The 21157-nt window shown below is 41.3% G+C and overlaps 3 protein-coding genes across 3 annotated transcripts; 1 reads left to right on the forward strand and 2 right to left on the reverse strand.

Moving 5' to 3' along the window:
• The first annotated feature begins 9673 nt into the window (after nucleotides 1-9673).
• On the forward strand, nucleotides 9674-11625 carry LOC143881819 (cytochrome P450 77A2-like). Its single transcript, XM_077385110.1, has one exon. The coding sequence runs from the start codon at nucleotides 9808-9810 to the stop codon at nucleotides 11422-11424; it is 1617 nt and encodes a 538-aa protein (XP_077241225.1). The 5' UTR covers nucleotides 9674-9807; the 3' UTR covers nucleotides 11425-11625.
• A 3040-nt stretch (nucleotides 11626-14665) lies between these two features.
• Nucleotides 14666-16273, reverse strand: LOC143881820 (uncharacterized). The gene is made up of 3 exons (XM_077385111.1): nucleotides 15429-16273; nucleotides 14920-15042; nucleotides 14666-14828 (listed from the first exon to the last, which is right to left on the reverse strand). Exons 1-2 carry the CDS (start codon nucleotides 16159-16161, stop codon nucleotides 14942-14944), a joined length of 834 nt encoding a protein of 277 aa, XP_077241226.1. The 5' UTR covers nucleotides 16162-16273; the 3' UTR covers nucleotides 14666-14828; nucleotides 14920-14941.
• Nucleotides 16274-19860: 3587 nt separating this feature from the next.
• On the reverse strand, nucleotides 19861-21081 carry LOC143881822 (stress-response A/B barrel domain-containing protein At5g22580-like). The gene is made up of 2 exons (XM_077385114.1): nucleotides 20821-21081; nucleotides 19861-20200 (listed from the first exon to the last, which is right to left on the reverse strand). The coding sequence occupies exons 1-2, from the start codon at nucleotides 20934-20936 to the stop codon at nucleotides 20002-20004; spliced, it is 315 nt and encodes a 104-aa protein (XP_077241229.1). The 5' UTR covers nucleotides 20937-21081; the 3' UTR covers nucleotides 19861-20001.
• Nucleotides 21082-21157: the final 76 nt, after the last annotated feature.

The raw sequence follows: 21157 nt of genomic DNA on the forward strand, positions 1-21157 counted from the left end.
TATCTATATATAATAAAGAGGAAGGGTGGTTCACTGTTCACTGCTGAGGTGGCAGCCCTCCCCTTCCTCCCTAGAATCTATGTGGCACAAAATTTTCCAACGTGGCAATTTTTTCTTCTTTTTTTAATCTTAAAATACGCTATTAATACGCTATTACATTCTAAATCAGTTTTGAAGATAACCGATTTACACTACTAATTTTGCTTTTATTTTGCATTTGCCTTCCATTTTAAATTAGTACTGTAAATCGGTAATTCTTATAACGTGGTATACCTTTTTTTGTATATATTTGGAGCTTGGTACATTTGTTTATTTTTTTTTCAATTTTTGTTTGTCTTCTTTAAAACATTTCTAGGATGCACAGATTGATTCCATTGCTCTAATAACAATGTTCCATTTGAAGCAGTTGGATTTCTCCTTTTATTACTTGCAAATAAATTCTTTTTTGCCTTTGGCATTCCCAATATGGTGGAACGATTGTTGGGATGCCGGAATTAGAAGGCATGCAAGGGCTTTGATGAGGTAGAGAGATATCTCTTTCTTCTCGCTGATGAACATCCAACTTTCTTCCTGCTGGCGCCTATTCTGATTTTATTTTATTTTCGTAAGAGTTGCAGTGAAATAATGATTGAGTATTTGAAAAATCACACAAAGAGCAACTAAAATAATAGTGGCAGCAACACATGATGGAGATCACACAGAGAGCAACTAAAATAATTCGTAGAAATTTGAAAAATCCATACCACAATTTTGGAGAAAAACTACAAATAACACGGGAAGGGGGTAAGCTCCTTCAACCACGTGAAAGAGCGAAGGCTTTCTTTCTTCACTACTGATATTTCACAAATTAATTTTATTCAAGTCTAAATCTTTCTTCCTCATCATTACATTATACAGATGCCAAAACTCAAAAATAAAAACCCTAAAGACTACTTACGTAAATAATTAATCTTTATCATTCATCTAAAGTAACAGAAATAAAAAGAAGAAACCTTATTAAATCCTAAAATAGAAATCTCGTAATAAGCAAGCACGTCCAAATCGAGTGATCTTGGGCTCGTTAGATAGGTAATTGAAAAGCCTTTCTAAAAACACCAAAATCAAGCTAAAAGTACAAGTTTTGACCCCCAAAAAAATATACTACAAATATAATGACGAAAATAAAAAATAAAAAATAAAAGACTTGTTCAATACCACACGCTCTACATCATTTACCCTCGCTTGAGGAAAACTTAACCTCGAATTTAGGCCATTATCCTCCAAATCTAATCATTCGGTATTGCATTAATCATCTATTCTTCTTTCCTTCTTTTTTTTTCATCTTTTTGTGATCCCTTATATGGCGCTTAGCTATAAAAGAGCTCTCGAAGACACTCTCAGATCCATGGATGTCGTCATCATGAATGTGAGCTTCGGGTAGCGATAATTGTGTGTAGGTCTCCACTTATTGTTGGAGTTCTTCGTTCTCTGCGGCTAGATCAAGATGGCTGACGTTAGGTGCACGACTTATTAATCCTATCGTGCATGAGTAGAAGATACCCTATGCTCTGATAGCAACTGATGTAGGGAGGCGTCGCTGCAGCAACACAAGATGGAGATCAAACAATGGAGAGAGGCTGTTTTCGTGACTCGAGCCCATGACCACCAGGTCATAATGGAGCAACCTTACCATTGCGCCAAGGCTCGCCTCTCCTGAAAAGGTGAGCCGAGTAAAAATCCAAACCACAATTCTAGAGAAAAACTCCGGAAAAGAGCCAAGTGTCACGGGCCAAATATTTGAGCAACGGAATAACCCGTGCGGCGCCCCAACATGCACGAATGCTAGGGCCAGCCTTCAATCGTGCAAGCCTTTAAAGGCCCTGCACGCCAACATCCCTTGATGCATCAAATGTGCACACAAACTCTAAGCTGTTCAACAGGCTACTTGGCTCAGATCTTGACATGCGCTTCTAGATACCCACACTCATGATCAGCCTGCATCACGAGTACATCGAACATAAGGCCTTGGGGCCTAATGCAAAGTCCATCGAGTACGAGGCATGACGATGCCACGCACCAATCCGCCAAGCACTAGGGCTTGGTCATCCAAGGAGCAAGATGCCCCATGGACTGATCCGCAAGGTGTACACCTCGCGAGGGCAACCGAAGTCACCCCGGCACGAACCCATGGAAGGCCTAGAGAATGGCCTACCCACGAGACGTACCGCGGTGCAGAGGGGCAAACAGTATAAGTAGCCCCCTGCACCGGTCCGCCGCGCAATGCATGTGGGAACCCAACCCAACATGCACTGTCTTTGGCCTCCATCCTCAACCAAAGAAACTGGAGCATCCCTATGGATAGCTCGCAGTCCGCACCCAAAGCTCTTTTAGGGCACGCCTACGAGTTGAAGTATGATTTCCTACTGTGTGCAACAGATGCACAAGCAAGTCCTCTTGCAACCCATGAGCAAGCCACCAAGGCTCCTGCCCACACCTGCTGGGCCTAACGGGGGAGAAGTCACAAGTCACAGGGTCACCTCCTCCTATAGTGTTTGGCCAACCAACCCCCTTAACCACCAGTGGCAACCAAAGGTGCTATAAACAACGCATTTCCAAGACGCAACGAGACAAGACGAGATGGATTTTAATACCGGTTGTGTCCTGAACTGTTTCCCCGTGACACTCCCCCACCTGATAACGTCGACGTCCTCGTCGACACTGAACACTCTGTGAAGCTCAGTTCCACAATAACAATGACTTTTCAATCTTGAAAACAGCTGCCACTGGTACTTCGACGATCAGCGTATTCTGACTTCTACTGCATACCACACTGCCTCAAGTTTTGCCAATCACTGCACTATAGCTCTGCTGGAGTTATCTTCAACAACGATGGTTTTCTCGGACTCCATCAAACTAGGCGAAGGTTTTCTGACGGTGCCTACAAACGCTTGTGGATGACGTGCCACCACTTTCGGCACGGAAGGTTTTGGCTCACCTCCAACCGGATGACGTGCCACCACTGTCGGCACGGAAGGTTTTGGCTCACCTCCAACCGGGTAGCATGCCAACACTTTCGGCACGGAAGGTTTTGGCTCACCTACAACCGGGTAGCGTGCCATCACTTTCGGCACGGAAGGTTTTGGCTCACCTACAACCGGATAACGTGCCATCACTTTCGACACGGAAGGTTTTGGCTCACCTACAACCGGTGATGATGGTTCTGAGCACTCCACCAAACTCCATGAGGGCAGAGCGACCAACCTTGAATCCTTTCCTCAAGCAACTCTCAAGTTCCTCCTCAGCTACACTCGAGCTTCCTCTGGAGTGGTCTTCCGAAATGGCCAACTTGCACGGCTTCGTCTCTCCCTGAATGTGCCACCACTTCTGGCACATCACCTGCCTCACTTTCGGCCAAGTGCAGCACTTGCCACCCGCAAAGTGCAAGCCAACCACGGAGTCCAAAAGCACTCCCAAGCAAAGAGACCACCACATCGGTCTCGCCTCCTCCTGAGGCCAAGAATCCCCTGTTGGGATCAATCAACGCGACGCTTAGTCTTGCCTGCTTCTGTTCAACACTATAGAACTTGATTTGAACAATCAACCCTTATGCCACAAATGGTCTCCTTGGGCACTTGCGGCTAGTACTCACACTGCTAACCACCCAAATATTCCATCATTCAGATTGAGCTGTCCTTTCAATTTCGACAAACAAAGATATTCTAAAGCAGCAAGAAACACACAAACATACCATGTCGACCCATACCAACACAGTCTGCCCATATGCCATCTGAGCTCACCACACTGTCCCATACCAGCACAGCAAACCCATTATCAAATCTAAGTGGCCTTGGCGTTCGTTCCAAGGTCTTTTGAGAAGAGCATCACACATGCTCGATTATAATTGTGAACTGCCATAAAAGTACTTCAGTCATTGACCAGCTCTTCATCCTGAGCATGTCTGCTAGTTCGTCAAATTGGTTATGCCATCACACTAAGCAAGCAAATTCACTTCGATGAGCGCTTTGGTGCCGACACGTTCAACACCTCATCTGATAGGGGAAGGCTTATTATGCCAGCAGCCAACCCTTTGTCAAAGCAAGCCCTTAAGGCCATATGCTAACACATCAATGTTTAGCCAACACTGCAACGGAGCATTCACAACTCCCCAACTGCCACTTCCGATCTCACACATCGGTGGGTCACTGAAAGATGCCAACCTGTTCGCCGACGGTTGCAGCTCTAACACTGTATCAAGCTTCGAGCAAATCCATTGAGCAATGCTTGAACAAACACTGATGGTACTAATCTTTCCAGGCCAACACGCCTCTGTTGCGCGACTCAAGTAGAATAAGTGAGAGTCCACAGAAAGGAACATACCCACGCAATTTCAGCTCTTCTTCGGCTGACTAATGGACTTTCAAAGTGCTAGATTCAAAGACATCCGCACTTGGCACCTCCAACTTGGTGTGCTAACATTCAAGCTCTTTCCAACTCCACCACAACAGAAAGCATTTCCCGTTCCTTTGTGCAAAGCAACATGCACTAGAGATGCACTAATCATAGCCGCAAACACTGCCACTTGCTGCAACTATGCCAGCACAGACACCAACTGTATCATAGCTCCTTGAAAACTCTTGATTCACAACCTGCTCTAATCTGGCACTAGATACCATCTGGCACCAATTCTCAAAGCCCACTCTGAATACATAGCTTGGACATTCTGCTCTGATACCAACTGTCACGGGCCAAATATTTGAGCAACGGAATAACCCGTGCGGCGCCCCAACATGCACGAATGCTAGGGCCAGCCTTCAATCGTGCAAGCCTTTAAAGGCCCTGCACGCCAACACCCCTTGATGCATCAAATGTGCACACAAACTCTAAGCTGTTCAACAGGCTACTTGGCTCAGATCTTGACATGCGCTTCTAGATACCCACACTCATGATCAGCCTGCATCACGAGTACATCGAACATAAGGCCTTGGGGCCTAATGCAAAGTCCATCGAGTACGAGGCATGACGATGCCACGCACCAATCCGCCAAGCACTAGGGCTTGGTCATCCAAGGAGCAAGATTCCCCATGGACTGATCCGCAAGGTGTACACCTCGCGAGGGCAACCGAAGTCGCCCCGGCACGAACCCATGGAAGGCCTAGAGAATGGCCTACCCACGAGACGTACCGCGGTGCAGAGGGGCAAACAGTATAAGTAGCCCCCTGCACCGGTCCGCCGCGCAATGCATGTGGGAACCCAATCCAACATGCACTGTCTTTGGGCCCCATCCTCAACCAAAGAAACTGGAGCATCCCTATGGATAGCTCGCAGTCCGCACCCAAAGCTCCCTTAGGGCACGCCTACGAGTTGAAGTATGATTTCCTACTGTGTGCAACAGATGCACAAGCAAGTCCTCTTGCAACCCATGAGCAAGCCACCAAGGCTCCTGCCCACACCTGCTGGGCCTAACGGGGGAGAAGTCACAAGTCACAGGGTCACCTCCTCCTATAGTGTTTGGCCAACCAACCCCCTTAACCACCAGTGGCGACCAAAGGTGCTATAAACAACGCATTTCCAAGACGCAACGAGACAAGACGAGATGGATTTTAATACCGGTTGTGTCCTGAACTGTTTCCCCGTGACACAAGGCTCTCTTCACAACTGATATTCCACAAATTAATTTTATTCAAATCTAATCCATCTTCCTCATCTCATTACATTATATAGATGCCAAAACTCAAGAATAGAAACCCTAAATATTACTTACCTAAATAATTAATCTTAGTCTTTTATCAAAAGTAGCTGAAATAAAAGGAAGAAACCTTACAAAATTCTAAAATAGAAATCACGTAATAAGCATTTACCCTATTCGTAAATCGTCTATATTTTTTTTTCAAATCACGTCCAAATCGCGTGATCTTGAGTCGTTAGATAGGTAATCGAAAAACTTTTTTAAAAATACCAATATCAAGCTAAACGGACAAGTTTTAACACCCACAAAATATGCTACAAATAAAATGACGAATGTAAATAATAAAAACTACCTAGCAGAATTTGACTTGAACATTTAATTCACTTGAGGTGGCTGTTCTATCCTGAAAAAGTGAGCCATGAAGTAGCTTTTTTCAAAATTCCCATGACAATCACATCTACTGTCCCTTTGGACCACTAGTCCTTTCTTTTCTTTCCTCATTTCTCGGGCCTTGTTCACTGTGACAACCGATTATTGGCCTTGGCATTTTTACATGCTGTCTTACAACGGAACTGGCTAAAATGAGAGACTCAGATTAAGAATAGGAACTAGATTTTTGAGGAGTTATATGGTGTGGGACCCAGTTCTTTAGTGTTGGTGGAAAAAGTAAATGTGGGACGCAATTGTTTAGTGACGACCAATAACATTCATTTGTCGGGCCTCAAAATCAATGGTTCATATAGCAAAATATTAGGACACTCTTTGCTCTCTGTTTCTTCGAGATTTTTGTTTTGTTGTTTTTTAATTTTTTGTGCCACGTCTATTCGATAACCACGGCTAGCATAGTGCACAATGGGGAGATTGTTGATGTACAGCCTAGTTACAGTTGGGATCAATAAATGGAGAGCTTATATCATTGAAAAGGTGGTCCTTATATTTTTCTTGGGAGAAAGTGATCTACTTTTGATAATGGCACTCCTCTCTTTATTTTACAGTTTATCTCGGCATGCCGACAGCTTTTAATGGATCATAACAAAATTTAACTACCCATTAAAAAAGTGAGGAATGCTAAACTGAAGTGCTCCCCCCCCCTGCCAAAATCAGTAGCAAAGAAGCTGCACTTGTAATAGCTCTAAAAAATGAAAAGCAAAGGAATGATAAATGCAACTTGGGCGCCCTTCAGTGTAGCATGCCTCTAGAAAAGTGTGGTACTTGTAAGAAAATAAGGGTATATTATTCTTTGACTAGGTTTTCCGTAGAATCCATTCCGTAGTAATTATAACCATATTTTGAAAATTCTCTAGTCTCATCAACCCAGAACTTGATTGTTGACTCGGATTTGCAACCGATAACTTGACCGACTTGACTAGGATTTGCTTTGTCCGTATTTTGAGCGATTCGGGTTTTGAAACACTGAATTTATGGCCTCATGTGCTGTTGCGACATTTTACCAATCCTCTACCTTTTATCATAAGGTCTCACATTTCATTTTCATCTCTTAATTGCTTTGCACGTACAAGATGGCCCCACAATGACCCTCCTATTTACAACACCGCTCAACTTTTCAACCGCCACTTCCTCCCAACCAATTCATAATTCATAATTCATAATGGGAAATGATATTTACGCCCCTTTTTTCCACAGGGACACCCATTTGCCAGTGTACTTTGTAATCTAAGCCTCTGGATTTTTCTGACATAAAGTACATGAGCCCCTTTTTGACATTGATACACTGACGCTGTCCCTGGTGATGAAAAGGGGCGTAAATATCACTTCCCTTCCTAATTCATAATAATTAAAAAGTGCGAAATCCATTTTTCTATTCTTTATTTTTCTATTCTGTCAGAAATTTAGGCCATGTTTTTTTGTCGGTTCACTTCTCTTTGCTTTCGAGTCCCATGCACACTTGACAGCTGTTTAATAAATGATAAAAGACAAGATGAGTTAGTGCAACTATTTAAACTGCCAGTGCCATTATCAACCGCTTTTTGTACATTTCATTATTCATTTTTGGTAGACAAAGGCTGGAGTCCTTTGGATGTGCCACAGCATGATCATCGGTAGTTAGTATTTAGTAGTCATACGGTTATACCTTTCTTCGCATGTCGTGTTATAAATGGGAACAGGCTATGTGGAAGGACGAGTTTTTATAGGGTGTCGGCCCTTATGGTCCCTTATTTTTCAAAAAGTACTGTACGGACCACATAGGATAATACAACCTATTTACATTGTGTTCCATCTTATGGACGGTTTGGATCATCCTAGGTCCGTGTAGTATTTTTTGAAAGTAAGGGACTATAAGGGCTTACACCATGTAAAATCTCGTGGAAGGACAACGTTAGATGTCACAGGGAAATTGGGCGATCAGGGCCGTTGATCTGGTAGACTGTAATTAGATGATTCACATGTGTCTGATTAGGGGTGGCAAAATTGGCCAAGCCGAACCGGAACAGAGCCGAAACCGAACCAAAAATTTCTGAAATTCAAATTTTTGCCATTTACAAAATTTTGGACCGAAATTTCGGTTTAATGGCATTATTTATTTATTTTTTTAAAAGTGTAACAAAATTTCGGAATTCGGGTCTAGAATTTGGAACCAAATTGCCAAATTTCGGTCTGAAATTTCGGTTTAATGGCATTATCTATTAAAAAAAAAAGTGTTACAAAATTTCGGAATTCGGGTCCGAAAATTTGAAATTTGGGTCCGGAATTTGGAACCAAAATGCCAAATTTCGGACCGAAACGGTTTTTGGTGGGGTCCGAAATGATTACCGAAACCAAAATTTTAAACCTTGTTTATGACTACTATTTTGCACCAGAGGTGGCTGTCCCAAGTTTTTTTAAAAAAAAGAGTGCGAATTTATCATTTCCTTTATTACTTCATATACCACTAGCAAACCCCCACATTTCTATTTCCACCCCTATGACAGCATCTTTTTCCTCAAACTGACTGCATTTCTTCAGTGCTCTCCTTTGATGCAGTCTCGAGAACATATACATTCTACATACGTGTACGTCATTACCAACGAATAGACCTGGCAAACTCGACCCGACCCACCCGCAAATTTGCGGGCACAGGTCTGACTTTTAGTGACCCGTCAAAACTAACCCGCGGGTGACCCAACCCGCAAAAACAAGGGTCGGGTCGGGTCAACCCGCGGGCACCCGCGAAAAAGACAGGGGGTCATCACAACCGTTCATACTGCGGGTCCTACCATAAAAAGGTCAAAGTCCCACAAATTGCTCCAATCAAACAATCTCAATCATTCAATAAAATCCAATCTTCTATTGTGTGTGGGCCCCAAATGGATTACGTAGAGATACTGAAAAAGGCACGCACTAATCAAACTATCTCAGATTCTCAATCCCTCCACAAACCCAATCTTTTCTTTTGATATTTTCATAGAATATAAATAGGTTGTGGCTGGCACCATAGGTTGATCCCAACCCTCCGATCTGAATGTTAGAGGGTTGATCACTTGATCCTAACCCTCTATAGATCGGAGGGTTGGGATCAACCTATTGAAATGATTTTTGGGGCACAACCTATTTAGACTGTGGGCCATCTAATGGACGGTTTGGATCATCCCACGGTGCCGGCCATACCCTACTTTTAAGTTTTAACATTTTTCTAAATTTAAAAAATCGTTTGAATTTAACCCAGGTGACCCGCGGGTTGACCCGGCCCACCCGCAGGCCGCGCGGGTCACGTAAATTCTGAGCTGCAAAAATGCGGGTCATTTCCTGACCCGACCTGTGTGACCCGCACCCGCATCACCCGTGGGTTGACCCGGCCCGGCCCACCCATTTGCCAGGTCTACCAACGAACAAGTATATAATCATTAAAGAGCCGCCAGAGTAAGTCTCAGGGGGGCCGTGTCGCGGTTGATTTTGCATTTTAAGGTTTAGGATTAGGCTTAGACAAATCAATCTACCAAACATGCTTTCATCTCTTCATATCATGTCTTCACTACCCTTTCTATTTTTCTTCTCTTCTTTTCCTTACCCGTTTTCCCTTTCTCATTAATACGTTCACAGGTTAGAAGATGGCGGGTTATTAATAAATACCCAACATAACTTTGCTCTCCACAGTATTACATCAACACTTGCCCACCTCTCTTTTTCCACACTCCTCCTCTCTAATGGCTTCTTTTCTCCTTTCTTCTCCTCAAGAGAAATTCCCTTCTTCTTACACTCATATACTCTTTACTACTACCATTGCATTTCTATTCTCTCTTTTCATCTTCTTGTTTTCACGTAAAAGCAAATCAAATGGTCTCAACCTTCCACCTGGCCCACCGGGCTGGCCAATCGTGGGCAATCTTCTCCAAGTTGTAAGAACCGGGAAGCCCTTCATGCACTTCGTTCGCGATATGATTCCTATCTATGGTCCCATCTTCACTGTGAAGATGGGAACTCGGACTCTCATAATAGTGAGTAGTGCAAATTTAGCCCATGAGGCCCTAGTCCAAAAGAGTCAGACCTTCGCGAGTCGACCCCGTGAAAACCCAACTCGTACTATCTTTAGCTGCAACAAATTCACCGTAAATGCTGCGGTTTACGGCCCGGTTTGGCGCTCTCTTCGCCGGAATATGGTCTCCGGCATGCTCAGTGCAACTCGGCTAAGAGAATTTCACCACGTTAGAAAATCAGCCATGGACCGACTCATTGAGCGACTCCGAGACGAAGCAAAGTTATCCGAGTCGACTCAGTCCGAGTCGACTCAAGGGGTGGTCTGGGTCCTGGCAAACGCCCGATTCGCCGTGTTCTGCATCCTTCTATCCATGTGTTTCGGCATAGACATGGACGAAAAGACGATCCTGACCGTTGAAAGGATCTTGAGGCGTGTTTTAATCGTGACCATCAATCCAAGAATCGACGATTACATTCCTTTCTTAAGGCCGTTATTCAGGAAACAACAGAAAGAAGCAATGGAAGTCCGAGAAGAGCAGATAAAAACCCTGATCCCACTCATTAATCGCCGTCGATCTGAGCTCGAAAACCCGGACAAAAAATCTGCACCGTTCGCTTACTTAGACACCCTCTTCGATCTCAAAATCGAGGGTCGTAAATCAGCCCCAACGGACCCCGAGCTCGTTACACTCTGCTCCGAGTTCATCAACGGTGGGACCGACACAACAGCCACAGCCATCGAGTGGGCCATGGCCCGATTAATCGAGAACCCCGAAATTCAAGCGAAACTCTACCAAGATATCGTAACGGTTGTTGGAAACAAAAAAGTGGGAGATAAGGACGTGGAAAAGATGTTATATCTTAATGCCTTTACCAAAGAGTTATTACGAAAACACCCTCCAACGTATTTCTCGCTCACACATGCGGCTGTAGAACCTGCCACGTTGGCAGGATACGACATACCTACGGATGCCAACTTGGATTTTTACATTCGGCACATGTCGGAGGATCCGAAAGCGTGGTCCGATTCGGCCCGGTTCGATCCGGAAAGGTTCGTAACGGGTAAAGAGGACGCCGATATAACGGGGGTTAAGGGGATTACGATGATTCCGTTTGGTGCGGGGAGGAGGATATGTCCGGGTTTGTCTATGGCTACTCTTCATATTAATCTTATGGTGGCTAGGTTGGTGCAGGAGTTCGAGTGGTGCGCACTGCCCACCCAGCGCACGATAGACTTTACTGATAAGTTTGAGTTCACTGTTATTATGGAGAAGACATTACAGGCCGTAATCAAACCGAGGAAGAAGTTGGGTGTTATGGATATGACTCCGGTTGACGGAAACTGACACGTGGAGGTTGTTTGATCGGATTTGTCTTATCTAGGTTGAAAAGGTAGGGTCCACTGGGTTTGTATTACTTTTTCTTTTTCTTTTTTAATTATTTAGTGTGGTTGGTGATATATAGTTTATATGGTGTGAGTTTATTTAAGAAGGAAAAGGGTTTTGCTTTGTGTGGGTCATATTATATAATAAGCAGATTGCTACTGATTTTGTGGTGGGCCTTATTTGACATGTCCTTGGCTAGAATTTCTTAAAGGGGAGCAGTATTCATGGCAGAGATGGTTGGAAATCAAGTTGAAAATTCTATCCCCACTGATTTGGTTAGTGGGATCATTGATTTGATGGGCCTCATAAGAGGACACAGTAAAGTCTTTGTAATATGGTGGGAGTTCTCATGGGTTTCACCACTGCTCTACAAGGAGACTACTAGTACTAAATGCCAATTTTGCATCCAAACAAATCATCCATCCTTAACAACCAAACACACCATGAGTGTCACTCCACATCTATCAGTTCACCAGTACTCCACTAGGACAGAGTGGTTCATCCACTGAGGGGCGTGGCCAATATCTGTACTAACAAAAGGGATTTTGCAAGTCATTGGGGGCCCAACGCTATATGTATCCGTAGTGTACATGAATTCGGAGAGTTCTCATGCCCGTCGTACAACTGGATGATATTTTACTTTTATCGTGGTTGGGGTTCTTTATAATTCACATAAAAAAATTATGGGATTTGCATGTCAATTTCACGGAAGGGCATTTCTTTGACATGAATGAGAGAAGAGCCACAGGCTTGATATCTGATCCAACAGCAGCCGAATTTATAAGAGGTTGCTGGTGGATAAAAAATCAAGGGACTTGCATCGTTGCACCATAGAATTTCACTGAAAAAGGGATACCTTACCCTCACATTTCTGTGACAAGTTATTTCATGAAAATTTCCGTTTTCTTTTACAATATGAAACATTTGGTGCATGCCAAAGGCAAAAATTTTAATAAAAAATATTTTTCAAACACCCTGCTACCACTTCCTTTTAAAAATGTTCTTGTTTCTAGTCCTTAGTTTTTAATTTTAAAATTCTAGATGCTTTAGCTGTTGGTTTCTTTTTCCCCAGAATTGAGTGAATTGGGTACATGTGTGGTGGGTGGTTGGGGTAGAGACTGGTCTGGTTTCCGTTAAATGCTACTCTTGACTATCTCGTGAAATTGAGTTTTTTATATGGTGTGGCCGTATAGTGTAATATTTTTCAAAAACTGCATTAAGGTCCACTCCACAGGAAGATCCAAACCAACCATTTGTTGAGTTACAATGTAAATAGACTAAGTCAAAAATCATTTCCATATAGGATGATCCTAACCCTCTGATCTATAGAGGGACTGCACATTAGGGAAACCTCTCTCGGTCAGAGGGTTAGAATCAGTGGATCATCCTATCGAGTGGACCGTACAGTACCTTTTGAAAAATAATGGACCATACAGCTACACACCATACAAATTTTCAGTGAAATTAAGCCCATCACTATAGGAATACCAAGTTGGGGCTTATTTTAATGATCTAGCTATCTTAGATCCTGGCCATTGATCTTGCTATGGCTACACCAAGAGTTAAGATCAATTATTTACATTATGATCTTTTGTTCGTTGAGTTCTACCCAATGAGAGTTGAAAATTTTACAAGCGTGCACACACGAGAAAATACAAGTATATAGACTCGATTGTATTTTGTCGGTGTTTTATTGAAGAACGTATAGGAGTTACTATTGTTTATTGTTAAAAAATACGGTGAAAATAATAATATATGAAGAAAGAGAGGACAAGTTATGCACGCATAGAAAGGAACGAAGAATTTTACAAACCAAGGATTTGAAAATCTTGTAAAGCTTTCCCTGTCATGGCTAAAATCATTAATGTTAGCACTTGAGAAAATAAAATTTCATCACAATCAACCAACATCAAAAGGAACACTTATTATATGAAAGCCCCACTTCTCTAGAGTTATTGCTTCCAACCATTACCCTATATATATCATCCCCACTTAGGCTATGTTCACTTCTTTTCCCTGGTGCAACAGTCTATTTTTTTCCCTGACAAGACATAATTTCTTATTTAAAAGCTGAAAATGACGTGGAAATTGACTTTTTCCCTGTTACTCGAGATTTGGTTTCCGATTAAATATATCGGAAAGAGACTTTCCAAGGAAAACGAAACATTTTCCTTGACAGTTTCCCTGGATTCATTTTCCTTCTACCACGTCACTTGGAAAGGAAAGGAAAACGAAATCCTTTCCTTTCCTTTTCGGGTAAAAGAAGTGAACAGAGCCTAGAGAGTGAATTATGGTATAAATTTGCTTTCCCAAATTCAATTCTTTAATAAAATACCTAATTTTGGCAAGTAGGAATTGGGTTTTTCTACACTGTATTGAATGCACTAGAGTTGTTACGAGCAATACTAGAGATTTTAGCCACATGATTCACCTAAACATTATTTATTTTCACAATCTATCAAAGTGGGTAAATTCTAGGGTTGCAACTCGGGTCAAGCAAGTCGGGTTTTGAAGAACCCAACCCTACCTGAGAAATATCTCGGGTCGGGTTTTTTTCCAGAAAACCCACGATTCTCAGACCTGGCCCTACCCATGATAAATCTCGGGTCGGGTTTTTTTTCGTTGACGCAATTTTTAAGGAAAACTCTTGTTTGGCAAGGCAACTCAACTCATGGAAGTAGAAAAACTCAAGCATGGCAAACTCTTTAGTGCATTAACTAATAACTAGTTCAAAGAGAATAAATTGATGCATTACCAAATGAAAATGATTACACTCATATGAGATAAACAACAAACTATTTAGTGTATTAACTATTTAGTTGAAACTTGAAACCCTAAAGCTAAATGGGGGAAACAAACAGAAGATGGAAAGAGTCCCTGTGATTGCGTGCGTGCTTGGGTTTTACTTTTAAGTTTTCACTTTTAAAGTAACAAAGTTTTAGAAAAAAAAAAATACATACTATAACTGAAGTAACTCGGGTCGGGTCGGGCCCCTTCAAACCCGGCTCGACCCGAGATTCATGGGAGCTTTTGGATCGTAAACCCGGCTCGACTCGAAACCCGAGAAACATGAACCCAACCCAAGCTATTTTCAGGTTGGGTCGATGCGGGTGGGGGTAAAACCCGACCCAAGTTGCAGCCCTAGTAAATTCTATGACCATCAAAATAGTGGCATTACATCATATCTATGTGACACTAAATGTACAGTGCAAAACCATTCCTTTTCAGAAGTAACAGATGGTACAGAGAAAAGCTAGCAGTAAAGTCCCCCACAAATGTCAAAAGGGAAAGAGAAGCTTTTTCAAAAGAGGTGGGCCAGTGGATAGCTTGGCAAAGCTTCTGCATTGCTAAAACCCAAAAATTCCCTGCAAACAGAGACCCTACAGTACTGAAGTTGCACTGAATTTTGATATCCGCATTTAGAAAAAAATAAAAGTAAAATGGCATTGCTCTCACCAACTGCCTGCCCATCCTCACATTAAGCCATCAAAGAAACCAGTAGAAAAGTGAATAATAGCAAAGAGAAAAGAAGATTATTACAGGGATTTGCAGATACCCCTTTAGAAAAGACCTTGTCCTCTGCAAGAAAAATAAAATCACCATGCCAAACAAATACGAATAACAAATCAAATAGCAACCAAAAAAAAGATAAGAATACTCCAAGTACATAGTGTGAAATAACCAATTACTCCAGAAGCTTAGGGCCTTGTTCAGTTAAGATTATGACAACCAATTATGAATGCCAAACTGATTATTGGACTCAAAGTTAAACATGATTTTGAGTCCAATAATGGGTTTGGTGTTCACAATCGGTTGTCATAATCTTAAATGAACAGGTCCTTGAGCTTTTAGAGATTGTGTTATTTGAGTTTTTATACGGTGCCCGACCGCGCCCTTGATATTTGATCGAACAGCCGCTTTTTAATCAGTTATACTTCAAAGCAAAGAAGAATTCAATCACTTACTACACTCGCTTGGATGGCAAATGCATCTCAGCCCAATCCCGCAATTGCCACTTGGCTTTGAGCATTCGTCACAGATATTTGGAATATGGTCAGGAATACCAAAAGAAACTCTCGTTCCAAACTCAAAACCTTCATTAAAAGAAGAAGAAGAAGATCTGTAGATTCTTCTGTAATGGGAGCAGTTCAGCTCTTTCGGATCAAAACCCGTTTCCAATTTCTCGTAATCATCAACGAATAAGCAAGAAAAAGGTCCCTTATCTACTTGTTTATTAGAATCAGTCAAAGGTCTACAACCATAGAAATGGGTGCAATTTTGAGGAAGATAAGAGATGGGTTTTTCCCTATTCGAACAGTTAAAGAGGAGGAGTGAATTGGGTTGTGGAAGAGAAGGAAAACCAGCAGAGAGAAGAGTAGGGGAGATGAAATGATGAGAAGAAGAACAAGAAAGGTGAGAGATGGTGAGTGTTTTCTCTTTGTAATCAATAGAGGAGACTGGAAAAAGGCCGAGAGTGGTTCTGAAGTAGAGGTTTGGGGATTTACAAAGGAGCATTTGATTCAGAGGAGAAGAGTTGATAGAATTGTGGAGAGAGAAGGGGTATTGGATTTTGATTTTGCCACAGTAACTTGTTGGAGTAGAGTTTTTGAGCGTAGGTTGTGATGAAGATGGTAAGATGAAGAGGAGATTAAGGAGGGTAAAAAGGAAGGTGGGTTTCTTGGGTGTCTCCATTTTCATCTTTCCTTGAGTTCTTTTTTTTCTGGATGGTATGAAGGGCAAAGAAATTTTCAGTGGTAAACTTTGAACATTTGTGAAAAAGGTAAAAAGTTAAGGTCCAAAAAAAGAGAATAATCTGCTTTTTCTCTATCGTTTGGTCCTTTATTCGTAGATTCTTTACTTTTGGGAAGTGATAAATTCGCTCACTTTTCTTACTTAGGCCCTGTTTGTTTAAGATTGTTGCAGCCGACTGTGGCAGCCTACTGTGATTACTGGGCTCAAAATTTCGAGTTTGGATACCATGTATATTGTATTTGGATTTGGAATTAAGTTTTGAATACAAAATGAATAGATCCGGCAGCTCAAATCTTTGGATTTCCAATTTCTTATTTCCACAGCTTATTTGGAAATTTGATTTTTTTCACTGTCAGTTGCGGAATTGGAAATCCAAGAATTTGTTACAGCTTCTGGAATAAGATTTATTTGTCTAGAGACGTGTCATTTGAATAAGTTTTAGTTTCCTATTTGAGCTCTCTGTTTTAGGAGTTTAGTTGAGTTGGGACTTCTCTTTTAGATAGAGTCAGCTTTCTATTAGGATTTATCTTAAAAGAGTCTATCTACTTGGACTCTTCAACTCGAGTCTTCTTTAGTTGGTATGAACGATTGGTGTAATCTCTATTTAAGTGGGCGAGGAATAAAGAAAAAGTGCCAGATTTCTATTATACACTATCGTGTGAAACAGGAGGTCTTAGTCCCCTCGAAGCGGCTCAAACATCAATAATCCATCCTCTTTCATTTTCATTGAATATTCAAGGTAGGTAAGGGCAACAGCAGCCAGCCCGTACCAGAATTTGATCCGGATCCAAATTACAATGCAAAAAGGGCTTCAAATGTGAGAAACCCAAATCAAATTCTTCTCTGCCTAGCTCATGCATTTGGATGTTGATTTGGATTTGAGTTTTGGATACAAACACATCAATCATCTTCATGATCATGTTTTAAGAGAGAGAGAGAGAGAAAGAAAGAGAGAGGGGGAGGGAGGGATGTCTCGCTGCTGCCAGAGCAACGTCGAGGAGCAGCGATGGTGACGCGATGGTGACGGAAGTTGCCACAAATATTGATTTCCAAATAATGTCTCATAGAAAAGATTTGAAAATCGGAATTTTTTGCACTGTTGTAGCTGATTTGGAAATCTAAGGATCTAATCCAGTTAAAAATATCAACTAAATCTAAATCTTGCTGGTATCCAAACGTGGCCTTAGTGTATTTATGAATTATGACTACTACTTTACTTTAAAGGGAACTGCCCTGCTTCAAGTTTGCTCTGAGGTTGTCTTTAGGCCTCTTTTGGAAGAAAAGCATTTCTCCCTTAAAAGTTTTTCATAGGAAACCTTTTTCTTTCTAAAATATTGAGGGAAATGATATGATTAAAGTTAATTACTGGGATATTATCTTAAATTGAAGGTCACTCTAGGGTTGGTTCAAATTATCTTGTTTGTGTAAAAAAATAAAAATAAAAACCTTGGACATTTTTAAAAAAAAAAAAATTTCTTTTCACACTTTTCAAGAAAATTCCTGCAATCTAAACAAGGCCCGCTTTGTTTGGTTGCACAAAAGTTCGGCAGCCATCGGAATTTTGCTTGGATTTGGCATGCCATTCTTTTGATTCCCTTGGATGTCTTCCATGTAATAATTGCTAGTCTCTTTCTTGTCACCTTCTTCCAAAAGCAAAGAATTATGATTGAATTTTCTAGGGAATGATGCTCTCTCTTTCTTCCCTCTCTCTCCTCTCTCTCTATATTGGTAATGACACCCCTACTTATTCTCCTACTCTCTCAGTATATGGCGCGCAACGAAACACTACTACACAATTCTTCGAGGTAATTCTACGCAAATCAAAATGCTTGTCTAATCCCTTTGACTTCCTATTCCACTACTCTTCCAGCGACCCCAAGCAACCAAACATACTCAAGCTTGGAATTTCACCTGAGAATTTAGCTTGTGTTTTTACCTCCAAAGATCTTGTTGGAGATAAATTTCAACTCATTATGAAAACATGGTCGTGTGTGCCAGTATCAATAGCCTTAATTTATAATGTCAGGAAAATTTATTATGTTCCCCCAAATTGTGAAAACAAAAACAAAAACAAGGAAAAAATATTTCCCCTGCAATCCAAGAAAAAAAAAAAAAAAAGGGGCTCTATAAGGAAGGAGATGATTTTTCTTTTTGCCAAAATATGTTGATCAAAGCACGAACTTATAATAAGTACAAGAGATCTTTCTCGATGAATCCCTAAAACCCTAAATCCTATAAAAGCAAGAGAATGCAAGCCAACCTGCTAATAATTTTCATTGATTGCAAATAAAGTGCATCTCACACTTATTGAGAAGAAAATCAAGTGGCAGACAAGATTGCTAACATGGGCCCTAATTAGTATGATTTTCTATATGCTTTTTCATTTGATTAGATGTTGTAGTGATCCAAACTAAGGCAAATGACAAGTTGATTTAATCGTATCACACTGTTTTAATGATTAAGGGGTTTGGGTTGGTTTGAAAATTGAGCACCAGAAGAGATTTGCAAATGCAATTGAAGAAATCCAGGAATGCATGGAGGGCCCGGTGTAATTTGAGCATGTGTGGCTGTCGGCTAACAGTGATGCAAACCAGCTCGCTCGATCTGGTGCAACTAAGTGCCATTTAGAAATATTTTATTCTCTCAAATTTGAGCACGTGTGGCTGTCACATTATTTTAATAAATTTTTTACTAGGGAGAGAGAGAGAGAGAGAGAGAGAGAGAGAGAGAGAGAGAGAGAGCCTTTTTAGGGTTTTTAAATCAAAATACTATTTTAGATTTAAAAAAAAAAAACCAAATTGGTCATTTCTCAAAACTTTGGGGTGATAAATCGACCCCATACATCTTAAATCGGTCCCTTTTAACGGAAAACGTTAGGGCGTGTGAATATAGTTTTCATATGCCGTTAAACACCCTAACGTTTTTTCCGTTAAAACTATATTCACATGCCCTAACGTTTTCCGTTAAAAGGGACCGATTTAAGATGTATGGGGTCGATTTATCACCCCAAAGTTTTGAGAAATGACCCCATATTCACATGCCCTAACGTTCTTTCCGTTAAAAGGGGTCGGTTTAAGATATATGGGGGTCGATTTATCACTCCCCAAACTTTAATGCTTACTTGATAATTAGGATAAAAGAGTATATTATTTTAGAAAAAAATTAGGATAGACTAGTATGATTAGGATAAAATAGTGAGGGATGCTAAACTCACAGGAGCCCTTGTAGAAAACGGTTACAAGCGCTACACTATTGGATCCACGTCATTTTAGTGCATTTATAAAGACACCGATAACGGTAGAGGCAGATGACATGGATCCAATGGTGCAGCCCTTGTAGCCGACGTGGATCCAATAGTGCAGCCCTTGTAGCCGTTTTCTACAAGGGCTCCTGTGAGTTTAGACTATATCATTTTAGAATGTAATACCCATATTGCATCCAATGAGCAACCAAATATCATGACAGGCATATTATCAGAAGCTTATGAGATGAAGATGATAGAACGCTCAAAACAGGCTAAACCAGGGCATTTTTTTGGTTAAAGTTGTTAGCCATTTATGCTTTTAGTTAAGCACGTCAAGTAATATTAGCTGTTGGAACTTGGAACCTTCTAGGATCTACCAAATTGTATAGAAAAGAGCAAGATTAGTACTCCTTATCGAAACCAACATTATTATAAACACACCGGCATACACGAAATATTTTATCTGAGCCACTGTTCCAACAAAGATGCTTTAGAAACAGCCATTAAACATGGGATATTTTCATAACCGAAGATACTTCTTATCAAGTGGGAGATTTGACTGAAACTGCTTGAAAATCAAACACCACGATCTTCTCGATGGCTTCAGCGAATGTAGCAGAGAACGCGGCATGAGTGGGATGGCTTAAAAAAGCAGTGAAGTCTTCTGCATTTCTGAATGTCATCAAGAAAACATGGGTGAACCCTTGTTTCAGCATCTCATCACTCCCAGAATCCTGCCCCCTATAAGAAAAAGAGTAGAAAGAAACTCATGACATTTAAATCCTCAACTAGGGGTTCAACTTGGGCCGGGCCAGGCCCGAACCCAATGGGTTCAACCTAAATCTAACTAATTGGGCTGGGTTGCCATTTCCTTGGTTTAGGGTTAAAGGCTTGGACCCCCGACCCAACCCGGATCCAACCCCGTCCCCCAATTTTATTGTGATTTTATAACTATTTTAAAAATCTTTGGGTTACGTTTTTAATTGTAATTTTTTTCTGTTTTGCCCCGAGCCAACACGACCCAACCCGGTCCAACAGGTTAGATGGGTTGGGGTTGAGAGCTCTAGTGGGGGATTGGGTTACGGTTGACCCAACCTAGTGTTGGCCTCAACCCGCACTAACCTGACCCGAGTTGCACTCCTATCCCCATTCCCCTTTTGGTGGGTGAAATTCATTCAACAGAGATCTGAATATAGAACCATCAATTCAGAGCACAAATAAAAGAACCTATATTTTTGGTGGGAGAAATAAATAAACAAAAGAATCTCCCTTATTTACAAAGTCAATAGCAAAACTGAACTTTATTTTGAAGGCAACATTATGGTAAAGAACAATTTTTAGACAAGAGAAGTAAAAGGTACCATTCAAAAGACTTGACAAGATCAATCTCAGAAGCCAATTTCTCCATCTCTTTCAGTATATCTTCCACTACTACCTCCTTGAACTTAACCAGAACTAAATGCTTCAACTCTCCCATGGCTCTACACCATCAAGAGGCCAGTGCAGATTGGCATTTTATGAAGTTGAAGCTATAATCTTTCTACTGTTTTGTTGGCCCACAGATAGCTAATTACCCCACTTAGCGACAAACCCGTAGCCCATAAACGGAGCAGACTGATCAGAAAAATACAGCAATAATGGAGAAAGGAAGAAGGAAACGACGATGGAATCTGTCTTTTTGCATAGGAAAATGATGCT

This window comes from Tasmannia lanceolata, unplaced genomic scaffold (assembly GCF_043159265.1).
Source record: "Tasmannia lanceolata isolate RefF3 unplaced genomic scaffold, GAP_Taslan_0.1 ptg000007l, whole genome shotgun sequence".
NCBI classification, from domain to species: domain Eukaryota; kingdom Viridiplantae; phylum Streptophyta; class Magnoliopsida; order Canellales; family Winteraceae; genus Tasmannia; species Tasmannia lanceolata.

Bases quoted from the DNA above. Each gene is read 5' to 3' on its own strand.
- LOC143881819 (XM_077385110.1), top strand. From the start codon at position 9,808: ATGGCTTCTTTTCTCCTTTCTTCTCCTCAAGAGAAATTCCCTTCTTCT.
- LOC143881820 (XM_077385111.1), bottom strand. From the start codon at position 16,161: ATGAAAATGGAGACACCCAAGAAACCCACCTTCCTTTTTACCCTCCTT. The intron at 15,043-15,428 runs GTAAGTGATTGA...TTTTTCTTGCAG, and splicing joins TTGCCATCCAAGCGAGTGTA to AGGACAAGGTCTTTTCTAAA.
- LOC143881822 (XM_077385114.1), bottom strand. From the start codon at position 20,936: ATGGGAGAGTTGAAGCATTTAGTTCTGGTTAAGTTCAAGGAGGTAGTA. The intron at 20,201-20,820 runs GTACCTTTTACT...TTTTTCTTATAG, and splicing joins CTTGTCAAGTCTTTTGAATG to GGGGCAGGATTCTGGGAGTG.